Raw genomic sequence first — 21,272 nt, forward strand, 5'->3', positions numbered from 1 at the left:
CCGAGCTGCTGGCCTACTTAGGAATGCCAGGCACTGCTCAATGTGGAAAATTTCTCCTGTAACCCATTGACTTCAGGAGCCCGAGAGTTGCAGGGCTCTGGGTCCCTTGCAGGATCCAAAGGGCAGCTTGTCCCTGTTGTCTGGTCCAGGGATGGCTGCTCCCCAGAACGTGGAGGGCCACATTCCATTCTTAGCGCTCGTCTGTCCCTTCTGTCCCTTGGGGGCACATGCCTCCTCCCTGAGCTTCCTGCTCAGACACCTGGCACTTATGCCCAGCTCTCCTTTGCCATAAGTGGCAGATCCGACTGGGAACCTGAGAAGATGGAGGGCTAATTCTTAATCTCCCAGCTCAGACTGAAAAGGATTGGCAGGCCCCAGTGTCCCCAGTGACACCTGGGGCAAACCTCGGGGTCTCGTCCCCCTCCAACTTCTTCCAAGTTCACGTTTAAGGCATCTGATCTGAGTATTTGAGAACTAGGCTAAACATCAATGTGTCGGTCCTGAAAGAGGACCTAAAAAAGACCTAACCCAGTGGTTTTCAAAAGGAAATCCCTGGAATCCGGATCTGGGTTCTGAGCGCCATCTCCCCTCCCCACGCCTCCTCCAACCTGAGCTGCCTGTTTTTATTTATGCCTTTGGCTCTTGTCGAAGCTTCTGTTTGAAGAAAGAGTTGTATGGCGGTGAAAACAGAAGTATAAAGGTCAGTTCTTCCTGGCTTTTGCACACGAAGCAACTGAGGCCGGGAATAGGGTCAGTGAGGGTTGCTGTGACTGGAACTCAGTCCAGGGCTCTTGGCACTGTCCCAGGTGCCCCGGAGGCGTCCACCGCTCATTTCGTGGCCTCCTGTGGGCCGTCGCTGACCGAGCAACAAACAAGCCAGGCACCGGTGCCTCTGGTGTGGTTCTTCCAGACAGAATGAAAGACCCTGTTATGGGGCTGTGTCTTTGGGGTTAAACTCAAAGTGCCTGAGAAGTCCATCTATGGGGCAGGGGAAAGAGCTCCCTTTCCCTGTCTGTCTGGTCTGGACACCGCATTTCCCAGCCCAGCTCAGTGGCGGGTGGTGAAGCGTGTTGCAGACCTTACCATATGCCAGGACTGTGCTGGGCTGTCTTGCATCAATGGGCCTCTTTTGCAAATAAACACCCTCCAAGTCTAGAAAGGGTATTTGAGGCCCCAAAGCCGTGGAGCGAGTAACAGAGCTGGGATTTATAAAAATCCTTTTTGCCAGAGAGAATTTTGAAAAGGAATGAGTAGACAGTAATAATGCATTCCCGTGGACCCAGCACCCAGCCCCCATACCTGCCCCTTGCATACGTCCACCCACTTTCTATCCTCCTGCGATGTTTCCAGCCTATCTAGGCATCATACCATTTCATCCATAAAGTTTTCGGTATATAGTTCTAAACGAGAAGGGGTTTTTAAAACCATAGTCACAATAGTGTTATCACACCTAATCTTTTAAAAACAGTAATTCCTTGGGGCACCTGGGTGGCTCAGTGGGTTGAAGCCTGTGCCGTCAGCTCTGGTCATGCTCCCAGGGTCCTGGGATCGAGCCCCACATCGGGCTCTCTGCTCCATGGGGAGCCTGCTTCCTCCTCTCTCTCTCTGCCTACTTGTGATCTCTGTCTGTCGGATAAAGGAATAAAAAAATCCTTAAAGAAAAATTAAAAAAAATCAAAAACAGTAATTCCTTAAAATGAGTAAATATCAGGGTGCCTGGCTGGCTCGGTCAGTAGAGCATGGAACTCTTGATCTTGGGGTTGAGAGTTTAAGCCCCACAGTGGGCGTGGAGCTTACTTAATAATTAAAAAAAATTTTTTTAAATAAATAACGTGAGTAAATATCCACATTTATCTTGCAAATGTCCAGTTTCACATTAGTATACATGTTACTTCTTTTTCCTTTTCTTTTCCCGATTCTGAGAGTCAGAATGTAAACACGGTCTTTACGCTGCGATTGGTTGGGATGTCTTTTAAGTCTCTTGTAATCTCTGGCCTTCCCACCACCTCCAGCCAATCTGAAGTTGGATTCTTTGACCTGTAGGGTTTTTCCATTGCCTGGATTTTGCCCATAGCATTCCTTTGGAGTGGTTAGTGTTCCTCTGTCCTCAGTAGTTTCTGTAAGTTGGCAGTTAGATAGAGATGCTCCATCAGATTCAGAGTCTGTCTTTCTCTCTGCATAAAAATGCACTCATTCATTCATTCATTTATTCATTCATTCATTCTTCCTAGCAAGACTACTTCATAGATGATGTTCTACTCTTCCATCAGGAGGCGCATAATGTCAGGTCATCTCTCTCTCTCTCTCTCTCTCTGATGTGAGTAGGTATTGATGTCTGAGGTGTAGCTTTGTTATTGTGTTCAGGGCTGCAAAGTGGTGATGGTCTCGTGCTCTCGTCCTTTTTCATTTGTTGGCTGTAATACACCTGGAGAGATGCTCCCCCTTATCCGCCATTTCCCTTATCTCAGACTCCTAAGCCAGTGGTGGCTTCGACCAACATCGTTCTGCCTCCTCACGACGTACATTATCATTTCTGCCCCTCTCGCTGCCACCTGGGGCTGGAAGCCAGCAGAGTTTCATTTTCTGGCTACTGGTACGGTTGTGTTTTCCTGGGGGTTTATGTTTATGGAGCCCAGGCACCTACAAGAACTGACTTCCCTTCCCCCTCCCTTTCTTCCCACTTCAACCCCTCCCACAGACTATGGTGTCCAGGACACCTGGGGAGCTGGACGGAGCTCCCTGCACACCAAGAAAGCTATTCTTAGAACCAAGTGTCTTGACCTTGCACGCCAGATATAGTCAGTCTGTCTCTCCCACCCTTGGGCCTCTTCCCTGCACACCCTTACTCTCCCGTCAGCCCCAGAGGCTCCTCACTGGTCTGACCATACCAGGCCTTGACTTCCCTTTCCGTGTGAGGACGGGGCAGGCTGAGGTGCGCTCAGCCGGGGAGGTGCACCTGACCAAGAGCAGAGGGAAGCGAGGGTGCGTTGAGAGCCCTGGGGATTTTGATGGGGGGAGCTGGAAGCCTGGTTTGTGTTCAGAAAAGAAAGAACAGGCCTCTCTCACCCACATCCTTCTGTGTTCAGCAACTGTTGTCCCACCGGTGGGGCTCCTGAGTACTCGGGATTTCCAGATGCTTCTTTCCAGGTTGTGGGGGCTTTATCTTCTCTAAAACGGAGAGCGTTACACGTACCCACCTCCAGGCACCCCCAGGTCATTTCTCCAGTTCAACTATCATTTATATGTGAGGTCCTATGTCACATGCTAGGAAAAACATAGGATCGAAAAACACCTGACGTGACTTACTCATCCCACAAATATTTAGTGAGCTCCTGCTGTGGGCCAGGCTCTCCGTTTTAGATCCACGGGTTAGAGTCGTGAGCAAGACTCTTCCCTTATGATGCTTACAGTGTAGTAGTGGGGAGAGATAAGACACAAGCTGGTCGAGGATGGAGTGGTGTGATGTCCCCCGTGGATGCCATTTTCTCTTTGTGAAGCTTCTCGTCAACAGCACAGTTATGCATCGTGTCTGTCTTGTAACACCTTGTACTAGGCCCCGTGGGGGAGGCCAGGGGTGGGTTAGCCATTCTCTGCCCTCAAGGATGTTTAGGGAGCCCCGTGGGGTTACCCAGTCATTTTCTGGTCAGCCTTCCTTCTTGCCGGGGCTGCTGTAGCACCACAATCCATGTGGCTTAAAACCACAGAAACGTATTCTCTCATTGTCCTGGAGGCCAGGAGTCTGAAATCCAGGTGCTGGGAGGGTTGGGCGCCCTCGGAAGGCTCTAGGTGAGAATTCTTCAGAGCCTCCTCCCGCTTCTGGTAGCTTCTGGCTTCTCTGATGTTTGTTGGCTTGTGGCTATGTGGTTCCATCGTCTGGTGCCATCTTCACGTGGCTGTTTCGTATGTGTGTTTCCGTCCAAGTTTCCCTTGTCTTATAAGGACACCGGAATTGGCTAACGGCCCATCTTCATCCATCCTGACCTCATTGTACCTTGATCACAACAGCGAAGACCCTACTTCCAGATAGTGCCTGTTCATAGGTGTCTTGGGTTAGGACTTGCATATTTCTTTTTTTTTTTTTAAGATTTTATTTATTTATTTGACAGACAGAGATCACAAGTAGGCAGAGAGGCAGGCAGAGAGAGAAGGGAAGCAGGCTCCCTGCTGAGCAGAGAGCCCCATGTGGGGCTCGATCCAAGGACCCTGGGATCATGACCTGAGCCAAAGGCAGAGGCTTTAACCCACTGAGCCACCCAGGCACCCTCAGGACTTGCACATTTCTTTTGGGGGACACAGTTCAACCACAAGAGCCCTTGAGGTAAGCCTGTTAGTGGGATAGAGAGAAGTAGAGCTAGGCCGGGGAGAGGAGGGAACCAACACCGAGCTATGCCGTCTATGCCTCCCGTGTTTTATATGGGTCACCTCAGTTGACTCCATACTTTTGGTTTTTCCTTTTTGTTTTTACCTTTTTTTTTTTTTAAGATTTATTTTAGAGAGAGATCATGAATGGGAGAGGCAGAGGAAGAGGGAGAGAGACTCTCCAGCAGACTCTGGGCTGAGTGCAGAGCCTGATGTAAGTCTCAATCTCACAACCCCAGGATCATGATCTGAGCTGAAATCAAGAGTCGGACGCTTAACCCAACTGAGCCACCCAGGCACCCCCACATGTGTTTTTTAAATTTTATTTACTTATTTATTTTTAAAAGATTTTATTTATTTATTAGAGAGAGAGAGCGCGCAAGCAGGGGGATCAGCAGAGGGAGAGGCAGAAGCAGACTCCCCACTGAGCAGGGACCCCAATGCAGGACTTGATCCCAGGACACTGAGATCATGACCTGAGCTGAAGGCAGATGCTTAACCGATTGAGCCACCCAAGCACCCCTCTGGGGATTTTTAAAAAATTTTTAATTTAATTTTATATTTTTTCAGTGTTCTAAAATTAATTGTGCACCACACCCAGTGCTCCATGCAATACGTGCCCTCCACAATACCCACCCCCGTCCCCCCTCAAGGGGATTTTTTAGAACTAGATTTGGGCTGGTTTTTTTTTTTTTTAATGTTTTTATTATAGTCTTAGACTTGGTTGTATATAAGTTGGCATCATACATAAAACCAACTTTATAGAATAGTGTTGACTTACCATTTTTGGGTTGTCAAAATTGTACATTTATTTATTTATTTTATTTTTCAAAGATTTTATTTGTTACTTGAGAGAGAGTGAGAGCGAGAGAGATCACAGAGGGAGAGGGAAAAGCAGACACACTGCTGAGCAGGGAGCCCTACGTGAGGCTTAATCCCAGGACCCCAGATCATGACCTGAGCTGAAGGCAGATGCTTTACCAACTGAGCCACCCACACACCCCAGAATTGTACATTTATCGTGCATTACTTTTATCGTGAATACAATACAGTTTGCAAATCAGGTTAATGAGTCAGAAGTGTTCTGAAAGAGAAGGGGTTTATATAGACAATCTTGTCTTTTTTTTTTTTTAAAGATTTTATTTATTTATTTGACAGAGAGAGATCACAAGCAGGCAGAGAGGCAGGCAGAGACAGAGGGGGAAGCAGAGACAGAGGGGGAAGCAGGCTCCTGCTGAGCAGAGAGCCTGATGCAGGGCTCGATCCTAGGACCCCGAGCCTGTGACCCGAGCCGAAGGCAGAGGCCCAAACCCACTGAGCCACCCAGGCGTCCCAATCTTGTCATTTTAAAAACTTTATTCATTTACTTGAGAGAGAGAGAGAGAGAGAGCAGGGTAGAGGGGCAGAGGGAGAGGGAGAAGCGGACTCCTTGCTGAGCAAGGAGCCTGAGGCGGGACTTGATCCCATAACCTGGAGATCATGACCTAAGCCTAAGGCAGATCCTTAACCAGCGGAGACACCCAGGCGCCCTTACAATCTCGTTTGCGTGCAAGTCTTAACTTCTGTGCGATGAGATGCCGGCACCTCTGATACCCTTAAGGGCCTTTCATTTGCCTCTAGTGTTAATTGTCTGAATTTGAAATCAGTTTTTAAATGAAAAGCAATGGTTTGGTTTGGTTTTGTTTTGTTTTTTCCCCACAACTGTTTCTTAGGTGGATGGTCTTATCTCTCTCACCCACTGGGGTATTCGGGTACTTTGCCTATAGGTCTTATGCAATGGAGAAAGACTGGAACCTGAAACATTTCGGTCCTTCGATCCTTTTTTGTATGTGGAATGTACTCTAGATGCTGAAAAGTTTAAAGAAGCATGATAAAATGAGCGCCTGCCACCCAGGTTCCCATATAACCCTCTGCCCCAGAAGTGGCCATTGTCCAGTATTGGTTTTCTGGGGCTGCTACGGCAGGTACCAGAGACTGAGTGGCTTAAAACTACAGAAACTTAAGTCTCTCAGTTTCTGAACCCAAAGTCCAAAATGGAGGTGGTGGCTACATTGGTTCCTTTCTTCTGGAGGCTCTGAAGGAGACTCCTGCCTTGCCTCTTCCAGCTTTTGGTGACTCTAGGCATTCCCCGGGCTTATAGGAACACTACTCTACTCTCCTTACTCTTTGCTTCCGGCTTTCCCTTGACCTTGACTTTCTTCTAAGGACTCTAGTGATTGGATTTAGGGGCCCACCCTGCGTCCAGGATGATCTCCTCTTGAGATCCTTACATTAATTACTTCTATAAAAGATCCTTTTTCCAAATAAGATCCTATTCAAAGGTTCTTGGTAAATCTTCTGGAGGGTCACCATCCCACTACCATCCTGTATTGTGTTTATCATTTCCTGGGCTCTCTGCAGTGTTTCCCCACCTGTGCTTGCATCCCTAAGTCAACTAAGTTGTGAGGAACTGAGCCCAGGCATACATCTAGCACCTAACACCTCCCTACGGGGAGGGAAGGGCACTGTGGGCAGTCAGCGAAGGCTCTGTTGAGGGAAGAGCTGGGCTGTGGCCCAAGTTCCTGATCCACGAGGAAGAGACTCGCCAAAGGAGCAATAGAGTTTGTAAGTTCTTATTCTTGTCAGATTAAAGGAAGTAATGTCATATTGCTTTGAAACTTTTTTTTTTTAAAGATTTAGTTATTTATTTGAGGGGCGCCTGGGTGGCTCAGTGGGTTAAAGCCTCTGCCTTCCGCTCAGGTCATGATCTCAGGGTCCTGGGATCGAGCCCTGCATTGGGCTCTCTGCTCCGCAGGCTCCCCGCCCTGCAGGCTCCCCGCCCCCCCATCTCTCTCTGCCTGCCTCTCTGCCTACTTGTAATCTCCGTCTGTCAAATAAATAAAATCTTAAAAAAAAAAAAAAGATTTAGTTAGTTATTTGAGAGAGATAGCACAGGTGTTGGGGGGTGCAGGGCAAAAGGGAGAGAGAGAATCCCCAGGAGACTCCTGTTGAGCTCGGAGCCTGAGCACAGACACTGAGATCAGGACCTGAGCTGAAATCAGGAGTTGGACACTTAACCCACTGAGCCACCCAGGAGCCCCAGAAAATTAATTTATTGATGTGAAATTCACATAACAAAGATTAATCATTTTAAGGTATAGGATTCAGTGACATTTAGTACATTTACAATGTTGTGCAACTATTACTTCTCTGTTGGTTCTTCTTTTTTTTTTTTTTTAAAGGTTTTATTTATTTACTTGACAGAGAGAGAGCGTGGGAGAGAAAGCACAAGCAGGGGGAGTGGGAGAGGAAGAAGCAGGCTTCCCGCTGAGCAGAGAGCCCGATGCGGGGCTCGATCCCAGGACCCTGCGATCATGACCTGAGCTGAAGGCAGACACTCAACCTACTGAGCCACTCAGGCACCCCTTCTCTGTTGGTTCTAAAACATTCTCATCACCCGAAAGGAAGCTCCTATCCCTTAGCACCCCTCATTCCTGTCACCTGGCCCCAGGCTCCCACTAATCTACTTTCGTGCTGTCTGGATTTCCGGACATGGTATATAAATGGCTTCATGCAACGTGTGACCATTGGCCACTGGCGTCTTTCACTCAGCATCATGTCTTTCAGCTTCATCCATGTTGCAGCAGGGATCGATAGTACATTCCTTTCTATGGCTGAAGGATGTACATTTATTTATTTATGTATTTTTAAAGATTTTATTTGTGAGAGAGAGAGAGTGAGAGAGCGAGTACAAGCAGGGGGGCAACAGGCAGGAGGGAGAGGGAGAAGCAGGCTCCCCACTGAGCAGAGATTTTTTTTTTTTCCCCCCACTTGGGGCTGGATCCCAGGACACTGGGATCATGACCTGAGCCCAAGGCAGAGGCTTTAACGCACTGAGCCACCCAGGTGCCCCCAGTTGAGACTTTTGAAAGAAAATGTTACTTTTAGAAAAACCAATTTTGTTGGTCATTTAGTGCCCAAGTTTTTGTATTTAATAACATCTTTATCAAGATATAATTTATATACCATATAATTCAAGTATTTAAAATGTCCGAATCAGTGGTTTTCCATCTGTCCACATAGTTGGGCAAACATCACCACAGTCAGTTTTAGGACATTTTTATCACCCCCCCCCCCCCCTCCCCAAACGTCTCCACACCTGTTTGGCCATCCTTATTGTGTTTTAGGATCTTAAGTAGTCAGTCCACTGGACTGGCTGGCGGAGATTTAAGTGGCTCTGACTTTCTACTGCTTCACTTTTTCCACCTGTAATTATAGATGAAATTGGCCAGTTCTGTAACACTACCTGCCTGTGGGCACTTAAAGGAAGTGTTTAATGGGCATGATCTCATTTAAGGCTCAGATCAGCCCCATGGGCTAGCTACTGTTTTTGTCCCCAGGTCACAGATGGGGAAACTGATACACTCAGAGAAGCTAAGAGGCCTGAGGCCCAGGAAGGATTTAAACCACAAAGTCTTCCCTTAATTTTGTTGTGTGGAGGGGCGCCTGGGTGGCTCAGTGGGTTAAGCCTCTGCCTTTGGCTCAGATCATGATCCCAGGGTCCTGGGATCGAGCCCCGCATCGGGCTCTCCGCTCGGCGGGGAGCCTGCTTCTTCCTCTCTCTCTGCCTGCCTCTCTGCCTACTTGAGATCTTTGTCAAATAAATAATTAAAATCTTAAAAAAAAAAAAATTTGTTGTGTGGATAGGGGCGACGGAGTTCAGGTTTTCTAGGCTGGAGTGGCTAGGGCTGTGATTCCCGACTACCTGCCCAGCAGTCCTCCCACAGGGGTCTTCACATAATGGGACCTTGTGCCAGGGTTGGGAGGAGAGGCAGAGGGACGAGGGAGGCTGTCCAGAGAGGGGGAGGGATTGGGTGTCTGTTCCCCTCTCACGTCCCCCACTGTCACAGCAGATTCTCTGCCAACTGGGCTTCCCCTAAAAGCTGACCCGAGCCCACCTGTTGTTCCAGGAGCCCTGGTTAGGAAGGAACCAGCACTTTCCAGAGCAGGCCAGGATTTCCAACAAAGTTCAGGGATGCCCCCTGGTGGATCTGCACTCCTGATGCAGAAACAAAGTTGTTCACGTCCCAGTCGCTGAGGGTGGCAATCTTTTTTTTTCCATCCTAGTGTGTGATCTCAAGTCAATGGCGCAGGGGTGGGAGTTGGGGGGATAGGAACCTGGGCTGTGGATTAGATTGAATTGGCTTTAAATTCTAGTTCTCCGGCTCATTCACTGGGCATTTTGGGTCTAGTTAGTTGTCTGAGCCTCATTTTCTCATCCATCAAATGGGTATAAGTGAAATTCTACCACACAGAACCGCAGTTAACTTAAGATAAGCTGCGTGTGCTCTGGAAACATTAGCTCTTCTAATTGTAGAGGATATTCTGGAGGATTTGAGGCAATCCCATAATCTCTGGGGCATTGGTTTCCTCATTTCTAAGATAGGGACAGTCCTACCTCGCGTCTGGGGTGGTTGTAAAAATTAGATATTGAATCCAGAAGATAGTAACAGGCAAGGGTTCCTATGTGCATAAGGGGCTACTTTTATTATTCAGTTCCTGCGATGTGAAGGGCACTGTGTGTTTATTCAACAAATATTGACCCTGGGCCTGTTACAGGGCAAGCTCTGCACCGAGCTGGGGATAGAGCACCAAACCAGATGGGAATAGTACTCACATCAGCATGTAATTGTCAGGAGGATTTTGTCTAGTTCAAGGGTTGGCAAGCTTTCCTGGAAAGATCTAGAGAGTAAGTGTTTTGGGCTTTGCTGGCCGTTCAGTTTCCTGTCGGCTTTGCAGCTGACCTGGTGTAGAGTGGAAAGAGCCAGAGACATTATGTGAACCAGAGTGTGGCTGGGTGCTAATAAAACTTTATCTGTACGGGCGCCTGGGTGGCTCAGTTGTTAAGCTTCTGCCTTTGGCTCCGGTCATAATCCAGGGTCCTGGGATCGAGCCCCACATGGGGCTTCCTGCTCAGCGGGAAGCCTGCTTCTCCCTCTCCCACTCCCCCTGCTTGTGTTCCCTCTCTCACTGTCTCTCTCTCTCTCTGTCAAATAAATAAGATCTAAAAAACAAAACAAAAAACCGACTTAAAAAAAATATAAAACTTTATCTGTGGGTCCAGAGATTTGAGTTTTGTATCATTTTCATATCACAAAGTATTCTTCTTTTGACTCCCCCCCACCCCATGCTCCACCACTTAAAAACATAAAAACCAGGGCGCCTGGGTGGCTCAGTTGGTTAAGCATCTGCCTTCAGTTTAATGATCCTGGGGTTCTGGGATCGAGCCCTGTGTTGGGCTCTCTGCTCAACAGGGAGTCTGCTTCTTCCTTTCCCTCTCCTGCTCCCTCTGCTCATGCTCCCTTGCTCTCTTTGTCAAATTAAAAAAACAAAACAACACATAAAAACCATCTGTAGCTCAGGGGGCATACAAAAACAGGTGTGGGGGGCCAGATTTGCCCATGGGGCTGTCATTTCTTGGTCCCTTTTGTGTAGTTTGCTCTTCATTCTTGGAGTTGCTTTGAACAAGGTGATTACCTGTTTCTGGTTCTTCTCTTTTTTTTTCTGGCTTACATATTTCTCCTTTTTTTTTTTTTAAGTAGGCTTCACGCCCAGTGTGGAGCCCCATGCTGGGCTCAAACTCATGACCCTGAGACCAAACCCCGAGCTCAGATCAGATGCTTACCCGACTGAGCCGCCCAGGTGCCCCTCGTTTACACATTTCTAAGTTTCTGTGGACTGTGTATTTGTCATTGAGCTAATGGGGAATTGTGGTCTTTCCTTACCAGATGGCACACTTCTCATTCTAGTCATGATGCTTATTTTGTGTCCTGACAGACGGGAGGTGGCAGCTTTCATCATAAATCACCAAGAATTTGGCAATCTGCTCTGTGTCTGTCTTCTCCCCTTTCACCGCCCTTCCACTGAACTTTGCTTGTTCCTTCTCCATTGGCTGAAGTTCTCGAGCTATTATTCCCATCTTTTTTTTTTTTTAATTTCTATCTTACAGATGGGGACGCAGAGTCCCCGGGAAGGTTGTGATTTCCTTGAAGCCTTGTTTTTTTGTTTGTCTTGTTTTTGTTTTGGAGAGAGAGAAAGAGAGCAAGGGACGGGGGACGGGGGAGAGGGAGAGGGAGACAGAGAATCTGAAGCAGGCTCCATGCCCAGCATAGAGCCCAAAGTGGGGTTTGATCTCACCACCGTGAGATCAGGACCCGAGTGGAAATTAACAGTCAGACGCCCAACCGACTGAGCCACCTGGGCACCCCACCTTGAAACTTCATTAGTTGCTAGGGGTCCCAGGGCTGGCACTGAATGCTCCCATCTCCCCGTCTTGAGCTTGTTTCCTTCTCTCTGGGAGGCAGTGGGAGACACACAGCTCATTCCTTTTAGTTCAGACGTTGTTCGTATGAGAAGTCATATGTCATTTACTGTACAGGACAGCCAACATTCGTTTATTTGTTCCATAAATAGGTACTGAGTTCCCACTCTGTGCCGGTCTCTGTGTAGATCCTCGGGGCAAAGTAGTGAGCAAGATAGACAGGACTTCTGCTCTGGTGACAGTTACGGAATGGTAGGGACGAATGACAACAGAGGAGACAAGCATTACTTAGGAATTATGGTTACTGTCAGAGGGTAATGGGGGGGACCCATGCATTTATGCGCCAGGCACTGGGCCAAGGAGTTCTGTGACCATCATCTGATTTAATCCTCGCAACTAGCCTATGAAAGGAGATGGAAGGATGAAGACACAGAAGTTCAGAGAAGCCCAAGTGATTTTCCTGGCCCCATAAACTAGGGAGGCAGATGACCAAACAGCTAATTTTCTGTGGAAATAAGGACTATCCTAATGCTGTGAATAAGCAGAAGGACCTTGAGGGCTATGCCAGGAGGATCTTCGGTAGGCCGTGGGGAGCACTGAAGGAGGGGTGTCCATGGTCAGGTCTCTGTTTCAGAAAGCTCACGCTGGCAGCACCGTGGAGGATGGATAGGAGAGGGGAGCCTGAGGACCCGTTAGAAAGTTCTGGAGGTTGTCTTGAAGAGTAGTAAGGGAGGACTGGACCAGCGTGGAGTCTGTGGTGGTGGAGGGAAGCTGATGGCTTGGAGAGAGAGAGAGTGAGGAAAACCGACCGGATCAGGTAATAGAGCAGATGTGGCATACAGGTGAGGCGAGTTTCATTGCTTCGGATCCCCAGTGGCCTCCAGCTCCTGAGCCCCCAGGAGCCACCAGCATGTGGATTCTGCCTCTAGGTAGCCGGCGGCTGGTGGACGTGATGGACGTGAACACCCAGAAGGGCACGGAGATGAGCATGTCCCAGTTTGTGCGCTACTACGAGACGCCGGAGGCCCAGCGGGACAAGCTGTACAACGTCATCAGCCTCGAGTTCAGCCACACCAAGCTGGAGCACCTGGTCAAGCGTCCGACTGTGGTAGGGCCCCTGGCCACCATCCCCTCTCCGATGCCACCCCCCTCCTCTCCTCGCCCAGCTTCTGGGCCTCTGCCAGCCCCGGAGCGGGGTGGGTGTGGCAGGTGGGTGAGGGAGCCCGGCGGACGGGCGCTGCCCCGGACAGGAGGTGCTGACAGCGGTCCGGCTTTCAGGTAGATCTGGTGGACTGGGTGGACAACATGTGGCCCCAGCATTTGAAGGAGAAGCAGACGGAAGCCACGAATGCCATCGCCGAGATGAAATACCCGAAAGTGAAGAAGTAAGACTGCCTGGCTAGTGGTGGGAGCTGGGCGGGCAGGGACGTGGGGTGGGGGGGTTGTCTCACAGCCCTGCGGGTGCTGCTGGGACGTGAGGAATGGGGGTCCTTGGCATCGGCAGCCTGGCATCTTGCTGCCTTGGAACGCTGGGGCTCTGCCTTCCCCCTCCAGATGGGCCTTCGGCCTCCCTGTTGGCTCTCCCCAGGAGCATGTGATCTGGGGTGAGGGGAGGGGGAGGAAGAATAATGGGACCATCTCTGCGTGCGTGTGTGCGTGCGTGTGTGTGTGTGCATGTGTGTGTGTCTGTATGTGCTTGTCGCACCCTTATTTCCTCCCACCAAGGGACAGCATGGCCTGGGATCAGGCATCTTCAGAGAGACCCGCTCACCGTGGACACTTTGCTTTTGCTAGTGTTGGGGGGGCGGGTAGCCTGGTGTTCTTTTGTTCCTTGCTGCGGAGACCCAGGGCTTTTCCCAAACAAAGAGCAAGGGCTACTTATTCATCATCAAACACCCTTAGACGGTGTCTCCACGCAGCAGCTGGGCTCTGGGCTGGGAAGGTGGCCGCGTCTAATGCAGGGACATCATTCCATGTGGACCAGTAAGTCCTGACACCCATCGTTTAACTTGGGCAGAGGCACCTGCGATCCCCTCCACTTTCTAGAATTTCAGTAATGGACCCTTGGGACCCATGGGGCTGCCTTAGAGCTCTCTCCATCCCAGGCTGTCTGTGTTTCCGTCTCTGAAATGGGAAGGAGATGCTGGCCGTCCCGGGCAGCACTGCTGCTCTGGGCTTCCTAGAAGAGTTGGCCGGGGCGGCTCCAAATCCATTAGCATCTCCGCTCTCAGCCCTGCTGCTAGGAGTGCCTCCAGGAGCCCGAAGGCTGTGAGCTTTTCATTCACTGCACCCTTCATTCAGGTCACAGTGAATATGCAGACTTCGTGCCAGACTTCGTGAGGGAGGCCAGCGCACTGGCCCCGAGCTGCTCGAGGCTTTGCTTTCAAGCTCTCTCTTTCTTTAATTATTTCTCAGGCATTTTTCCTCCCCTTGAAGCTGAAGCTCCTTACATCCCTTGGATCTGGGCTATATCAGACACAAAGAGTGGGTTCAGGGTGGGGAGGGAGAGGAGGGTTTTCAGTTCTCTTCCTTTTCCATTCCACTGCGGCAAAATTTCCCGAGCCCCTGGGATGGGGAAGGAAAGGATGAACGAGACTGGGAGCCCTTACCCTCTGGAGGATGTGTCATAAAACACACGAGATGAAGTGCAGCTTTCATCCTAGGTCGAAGGAGGCAGGCTCTGGGGAGGGGAGCAGGGAGAGGAAGAATCGTTTTTGGCTGGTGGCATTGTGGGACATCGGACCCGGGCTTTAAAGGGTAGAGGGGATGGGAGGAATGTGGGGAGGGGGGGGGGTAGTGAAGTGCCAAGGGCCTTGAAGGAATCATGAGGGGACAGCTGGAGGAAAGAGTGTGGGATGCAGAAATTAGTGAGGGCTGGATCACAGCTGCCATTGATTGATTGGGTGATTGATTGATTCATTCATTAATTCAACATGTGTATTAAACATCTGATTGGTGCTGGGCACTGGACCTATGGTGAGGGGAAAACCAAATGAGCTCCCTGCCCTGACAGAGCTTACAGACTCTCAGGAGATAAATGTTCATCCAGCGATCTGAGAGAGAAATGGAAATTTACAGCCGTGTTGAGGCCACAAGGCAGAGATCTGTGGGGTTAGGGGAGCGTGTACCCTGGTACTCGTAGTCAGGGAGGGCAGGGCAGGTGTCCCCAAGATGGGATCTGAAGAGAGAGGGGTTACTTAGGAGAAGAGACCTGGGAAGAGCTTTCCTGGCTACATGCAGAGAGCCTGGTATGATGGTTAGGAAAGGGGGGGAGAGGGGGACAGGTAGACCTGTGGAAGGAAGGTTAGTGAGTCTGGAGCAGAGGAAGGAAAGAGGGTAGTGGGTGCAGGGTGGTGGGTGGGCCAGGCTGATCAGGGCCCAAGGTGCCATAGTGAAGGGTCTGTGTTTCTCCAAAGACCAGTCAGAAACTTCTGTGAGATCTTTGTTTTTTTAAAGATTTTATTTATTTGACAGAGCAAGCAAGTGAGAGAGAGAGCAAAGAAAGGAAGAGGGAGCAGCAGAGGGAGAGGGAGAAGCAGGCTCCTCGCTGAGCAGGGAGCCCAGGGCAGCACTGGATCCCAGGACCCTGAAATCATGACCTGAGCCGAAATGAAGAGTCAGTTGCTCAACCCAGTGGGCCACCCGGGAGCCTCTCTCCATGAGATTTTAAGCAGAGATGGGTGTGTTCAGATTTGCTTTATGCAAGTTCTGGAGCTGTGTGGTTTGTAGGAGCTGGGAGTAGAGTGATAGGAGAAACCGGTGCATCACCTCTATGAGGGCAAATGATGGGCCAGGAGGGAGCAGGGAACAAATGGGACATGTATCTAGGAAGGTAAAATAGTGCTGGGGGACATCAATCTCAATTACTTTGCCTCCTTCCGATGTTTGATATATTCTTGGCTTTATTGAAAAATTCCTCTAAGTAGTTTAATTCTATTAATACATTGAGAATCCTATCTAATTACCAAAAAAAGGCTCACACACAATTTTCTAGAACCACTTGCTTCATCCCATTGGTTGGATCGTGTGGCAAATAGATTTACAAGCCCCGTCCGTGGCTGTGGGAATTTGTTACAGGATTTGAACCTTGTTAGGAAGGAAGTTGTCACCTTGGAAATAGTCTGTTGGTTTTGCTGAAAAGAATGCTGATTTCAGTTAATCAGGAAGGTAAAAATCCCACAGTGATGAAGTCCTCTGGGGCCATAGAGTGGTTCTGTGGAATTTAATTAATATGACACTGTTTCTGGAAGTCAGAGCTTCTACCCTGATGGGCCACCTGAATTGAGGTTTGCAGGAGGGAAGAGAGGAAGGTTACAGATCCATTACTGCCTTGTCTCTGGCTCCAGAATTGTGCCATCTGATCATGGCGAGGGGTTCAGAATTTTAATGGGGTTGGTTGAGATACTTAAAGCTAGGAGTGCTGACGTTTGTCAAGGGGGTAGCTGTAACTTTGTGGGAGACAAAAGATGTAATGGTTACATTAGTGTATTAGCAATCTGTTACTGCCTTTAATGAGTGCCCATAAATCCAAGACCCTGTTGTGAGTAGTTGGTAGGCTACAGTGACTGAAGCAAAGTCCCCATGCTCAGGGGGCTTATGTTCGGGTGGGGAAAAGAGATGGGCAAGCAAACCCAAGTGGTAAGTATTTTTTTAATTAAGGAAGTTATAAGTATTGGGAGGAAACATAAAGCAAGATAAAGGGGGGCAGTGCCTGGCTGACTCAACTGGTGGAACATGGGACTCTTGATCTTGAGGTCGTGAATTCGAGCCCCATGTTGGGTGTAGAGATTACTTTAAAAAAAAAAAAAAAGACAAGATAAAGAGAAAAGAGGATGACAGGGCTGGTTGAATATATATCGGCTGCCCTGGGCACTTCTGCCATTGCCTTCTCTCTGTCTCTACCTTGCAGGAATGTTCTGGCTGACTAGAGTCATTTGTCTTAGAAAATTCCTTATAATAGATAAACAGTGACAACTGTTTTGGGAATATTCCTGTATCAGTTTATTAATGCATAAAATTATCCTAAAACTTTATAGCTTAAAAAAAAAAAATCTTGACAGTTTAAAGCAACAAACATTGCCTCCCAGTTTCTGTACATCAGGAAACTGGGACTGGCTTACCGGGCTCAGAGTGGCTGGTGAGCTTGTCTCAAGGTGGGGGCCTGGGCTGCGCTCATACGAAGGCTTGACCGGGGCTGGAGGGCCCACTTCCAAGAGGGTACGCCCTCATGGCTGTTGGCTAGAGGGCACCGTTCTTCATTGTGTGGGCCTCTCCATAGGGTGACTTGAGTGTCCTTGTGGCATGGCAGCTGGTTCCCCTCCACCACCACCCCACAGATGGTTGGAGAGAGAGCAAGGAAGAAGCCACAGTGTCTGTGATGACCCAGTTTTGAAAGTCACATGCTGTTTACTTCTGTCATATTCTTTTTTTTTTTTTAGATTTTTTATTTATTTATTTGACAGACAGGGATCACAAGTAGGCTGAGAGGCAGGCAGAGAGAGAGAGGTGGAAGCAGGCTCCCCACTGAGCAGAGAGCCCGATGTGGGGCTCCATCCCAGGACCCTGGGATCATGACCTGAGCCGAAGGCAGAGGCTTTAACCCACTGAGCCACCCAGGCGCCCCATTGCCGTATTCTTTTAATTAAAAGTGAGGCACTTGGTCTAGCCCACACTCAAGGGAAGGGGAATTTGGCTCTATATCTGAAAGGGAGGGTGGTCTCAAGGACCCCCGTGGACATGTTTTAAAGTCTCCATAATCTCCTAGGTCTATGACATGGGCATACCTTTCTCACTTAGTACTGCTGGGTATTATGATGCATTCCAAAAGGAAATTAGCAAGTCTTTTCTGTCCTCACATGTTGCTTCCAGAAATGAGGCTTGTGGCTTAATGGAGACAAGCTGTGAACTAACAGGCAGGAAAAGGAAGGGGACCCCACATAAGACATATGTTGGGCCCCCAAAGAATTGGGAGTTAGTTGTATTTTTCTCCCTGTACTCTCTGGGGGAGGCGGGAAGAACTGGGAGAAAATTGGGGGATGCGAAGCTGAAACCCCGACAGGAAGAAAATGGGTGCTGGGATCAGCAAGTTTTAAGGCTGCCCCCCTGGGGATCTCTGGTGGCCATGGGAAATCCTTCATCTCCTCTCAGGGACTCAGTTTGCCCTTCTACAAAATGGGGATCCTGTCATTCATGCCCCACCTACCAACCACACTGTAGGGAAATGGAGCCAATAGTGGATGTGCAGTGTGGGAAGGATGTTTGTCTCTGTGGCCTCATGTAGACACAAGGTCTCCAAGTGCCATCGGAGTCCCTGGCTTTTCAATCTATTCGGGTCACATTTGCACTGGGCTTTTTTTTTTTTTTTAAGTTTTTTTTTATTTATTCAAGAGAGAGAGAGCACAAGGAGTAGGGAGGGAAGAGGGAGAGGAAGAGGGAGAAGCAGACTCCCCACTGAGCACAGAGCCCAATGAGAGGCTGAGTCCCTGGACCCTGGGATCATGATCTGAGCCAAAGGCAGATGCTTAACCAACTGAGCCACCCAGGCGCCCCTGCATTGGGCTTTTATCTTGACAACCCTTATTTACTTTCACCTCTCAGTAGCCATGTTTGCTGGTACTAGAAATGATCATCCCTGTGTGATAGATCACCCTGGAACACAGACAGACTAGAGAGGTTGCTGATGTCACATAGGGGCGGAGCTGTGGGCCACGCAGCACACCCCAGGCCTCTGGATTCCTGGCTTTTCCTTTCTACCTCTCTACCTCTCTACCTCTACAAGAGGACCAAAGAAAGCCAGCCTTTTCTGTGCTGCCACGTATAGACACAGACACTGTGTTAGACACTTAACATGCATATCTCAGCAGTCTTGGAAGTAGGTGTTACTATCCTCATTTTACAGAAAAGGAAACTGTAGTTCCTAGTGCTTCCATGCAGATAATAGGTGTACAGCTGAGTGTAAGACAGTGGGGGCTGCTGCGGCTGTGGATAGTTTCAAAAATTCTTCTTTTAAAAATGAAAAAAATACAAAACAGCAGCAACCCAGTGCAGGCCAAATGAAGCACATCTAGGGCCTGGTTTGACCCCTGAGAACCACATTTAGAGGCCCCTGACTAGCTCACCAAATGGGGATGCTGAGTTCCAGGAGGGGGAAGGATTTAGTCCAGTGTCACACAGTTGATCAGAATAATTATAGGGCTGTATTGCTGGGTGCTATACTTAACACAGATGAATCTGATGTGATCCCTGCTGGGGCTCGAGCTGAGACATTTGTGACCAAAAAAGTAACAATTTTCCCATGTGGCCGGCCTGGTTCAGCTGTCAGAGCCTTCTCTTAGCTCACTCAACTTCACTTATATTTTGTGTGTGTCAAGAACTTTGCTCAAGGGGTGCCTGGGTGGCTCAGTTGGTTAAGTATTGGACTCTTGATTTCAGCTCAGGTTGTGATCTTAGGGTCCCGAGATGGAGCCCCACATTGGCTCGGCCCTGGGCGTGGAGCCTGCTTGGGATTCTCTTTCTCCCTCTCCCCTTGTCCCTCTCCATTTCCCCTCCCCCCCAAAAAAGAGTGCTTAAAAAACCTTGCTCAAGAACACCCACCCAATGACTTGCTCAAATCCAAGATGGGAGATGTTTCTTGTAATTATAATTTTTTTTTTTGTAAGTAGGCAGAACATATATATATATGGTGAAAAAAGGGAGCCAGTTCCAAAGAGTTCACAGTGTAATCTCATAGGCCGTTGGAGAGGCACTAAGGACTGGCTGGGCATCCTGCAAATGATCCTGGGAAGCAGCACTCTAACCTTGGGCATGGACCACCTTGAAATGGCTTCAATGTTCACTTCCCTAAAATGGGGATTATAGGTGGTTTTATTTTTTTTAAGATTTTATTTATTTATTTATTTGACAGAGAGAGAAAGAGAGAGAGTGAGAGAGGGAACACAAGTAAGGGGAGTGGGAGAGGGAAAAGCGGGCTTCCTGCAGATCGGAGTGCCTGATGGGGTACTTGATCCCGGATCCTGGGATCATGACCTGAGTCGAAGGCAGACGCTTAACGATTGAGCCACCCAGGCAGCCTATGGGTTGTATTAAAGGTGAAATGATATCATGCATGTAAACAGCTATTATCATTAGCACTCATTAGAGACTATTAGTTAATGTTGGTGGATAGCTCCAGTGGATGGAGTTTGGCAAAGAATGGAGAAGCTTGATTTCTGCCCCTACAGAGGCTATACCAGGGTCTCCTGACCCCTTGTGGTTTAGGGGAAGGGTGTGGGGATAGAATGGGAGAAGGGCTTTGGCCCTGGTGAGCCTGCCCTGGAGGGTGGGACTTCTCATTTGAGCAGGACCATCTCCCACAGCCTGATGGGGGTTGAGTTTGTACACAACCTGAAGACATCGATACTCTTGAGTCTTGGGATTTGCCAGGTAGACCTGGGAGAAGAGCTGAGAAATTCTGAGCCAGGCTGCTTGGGTAAGCACCGTCACTGATTAAAGTAGTGACCACTGAGCCTCCGCTTTCTCATCTGTAAAATGGGGACAGTCCTGGGAGTGATCTCGGAGGGTTGAAAATCCGATTAAATAATCAGTCTCATAGTGCTAGGTACTGTGTTAATATGTACATGTCTCAGTGAATTCCCACAGTAATTCTATGATGTAAGGTTGCACAGCTACTAAGGAGGCAGGCAGGGGAAGGGGCAGCATAGGCGCGCCTTAGAATGCAGAGTTGAACTTCAAGTCACCTGCCTGCCATTAGGATGAGAAAACCGGCTCAGGGAGGGGAGGTAAGCCGCCCAAGGTCACACAGATAGTCTGTTTGAGGGCCAGAGCATCATCCCTGGTCTCCCAGCGGCTCTACCTGGGATTTGACACTCCCTCCAAACCCCAGCCATGCCCCGATGGGCACATTTAAGGAAGGTGGCTTTGCTGGGTCGTCACCTCCAGTAGCAGGACGGCGCCCACATTCCCTGAAAACGGGGGCGCGGGTGTTGCTGAGCGCCCGCCTGTAGAGCTACCCTCGTGTCCCCACCCAGCCGGGGGCGAGGGGGCGGCCGTGGGCGGCAGCGGCGTCCCCTGGCGCTGGCCGGCAAGCTTCCCTGTCGCCGCCGCGGCCTCCCTCCTTCCTGGCGGCCGCCGCGCCGCGCGGGTGTTCAGTTTCAGCGCGGGGATGAGCGCAGGCTGCGCCCGGCTCTCCGAGGAAGGAAGGAAGAGAGAGAGGGCTGCACGGTCCTCGGCCGGGGCCTGGCAGCGCCGTGGAGGGGGCTCGGCTCCGGTCGCCGGGGCTGGGCGCGCGTCGATCCTGCGCTGCCGAAGGGGACGCCCGGGAGTCGCGCTGCCGCCGCCGCCGAGGGTAACCGCGGGCGCGCCGGGCGGGGCCGGGCGGGCGTCCCTGCGCTGCGCCCCGCGGGCCCGGGGCTGCCCGGGAGCCCCCGCTCCTACCGCGAGCGCCGGGGCGGGGTGTGGGTCGCCTCCCGCCCGCGGGCAGCGCAGCCGGCGTCGCGGAGCAGCTCTTTGTGTCTCCCCGGGCTGCGTGTAAGTGTGTAGTGTGTGTGCGCGCGCGCTCGGCGCCTCCAGCCCCGTCTCCCGGTGCCAGCTTTCTCCAGGTTACCCCGCCAAGACC

At 49.9% G+C, this 21,272-nt stretch overlaps 1 protein-coding gene across 6 annotated transcripts in view; it reads left to right on the top strand.

Annotated features, from left to right (window-relative positions):
- Positions 1–21,272, top strand: part of LOC111156340 (lysine demethylase 2B) — a 124,217-nt gene that overhangs the window by 14,880 nt on the left and 88,065 nt on the right. For 4 of the 6 annotated variants that reach the window (XM_022517107.1, XM_022517110.1, XM_022517109.1 and 1 more), the window contains 2 exons: positions 12,589–12,767; positions 12,938–13,044. In XM_022517107.1, coding sequence (XP_022372815.1) covers positions 12,589–12,767; positions 12,938–13,044 — 286 coding nt within the window. Of the gene's footprint in view, positions 1–12,588; positions 12,768–12,937; positions 13,045–20,833; positions 21,003–21,165; positions 21,185–21,272 lie in introns of those variants that run through there. The other 2 variants (XM_022517112.1, XM_022517115.1) reach the window with 2 other exon arrangements.

Source organism: Enhydra lutris, unplaced genomic scaffold (assembly GCF_002288905.1).
Source record: "Enhydra lutris kenyoni isolate GAN:26980312 unplaced genomic scaffold, ASM228890v2 scaffoldscaffold46, whole genome shotgun sequence".
NCBI lineage: Eukaryota > Metazoa > Chordata > Mammalia > Carnivora > Mustelidae > Enhydra > Enhydra lutris.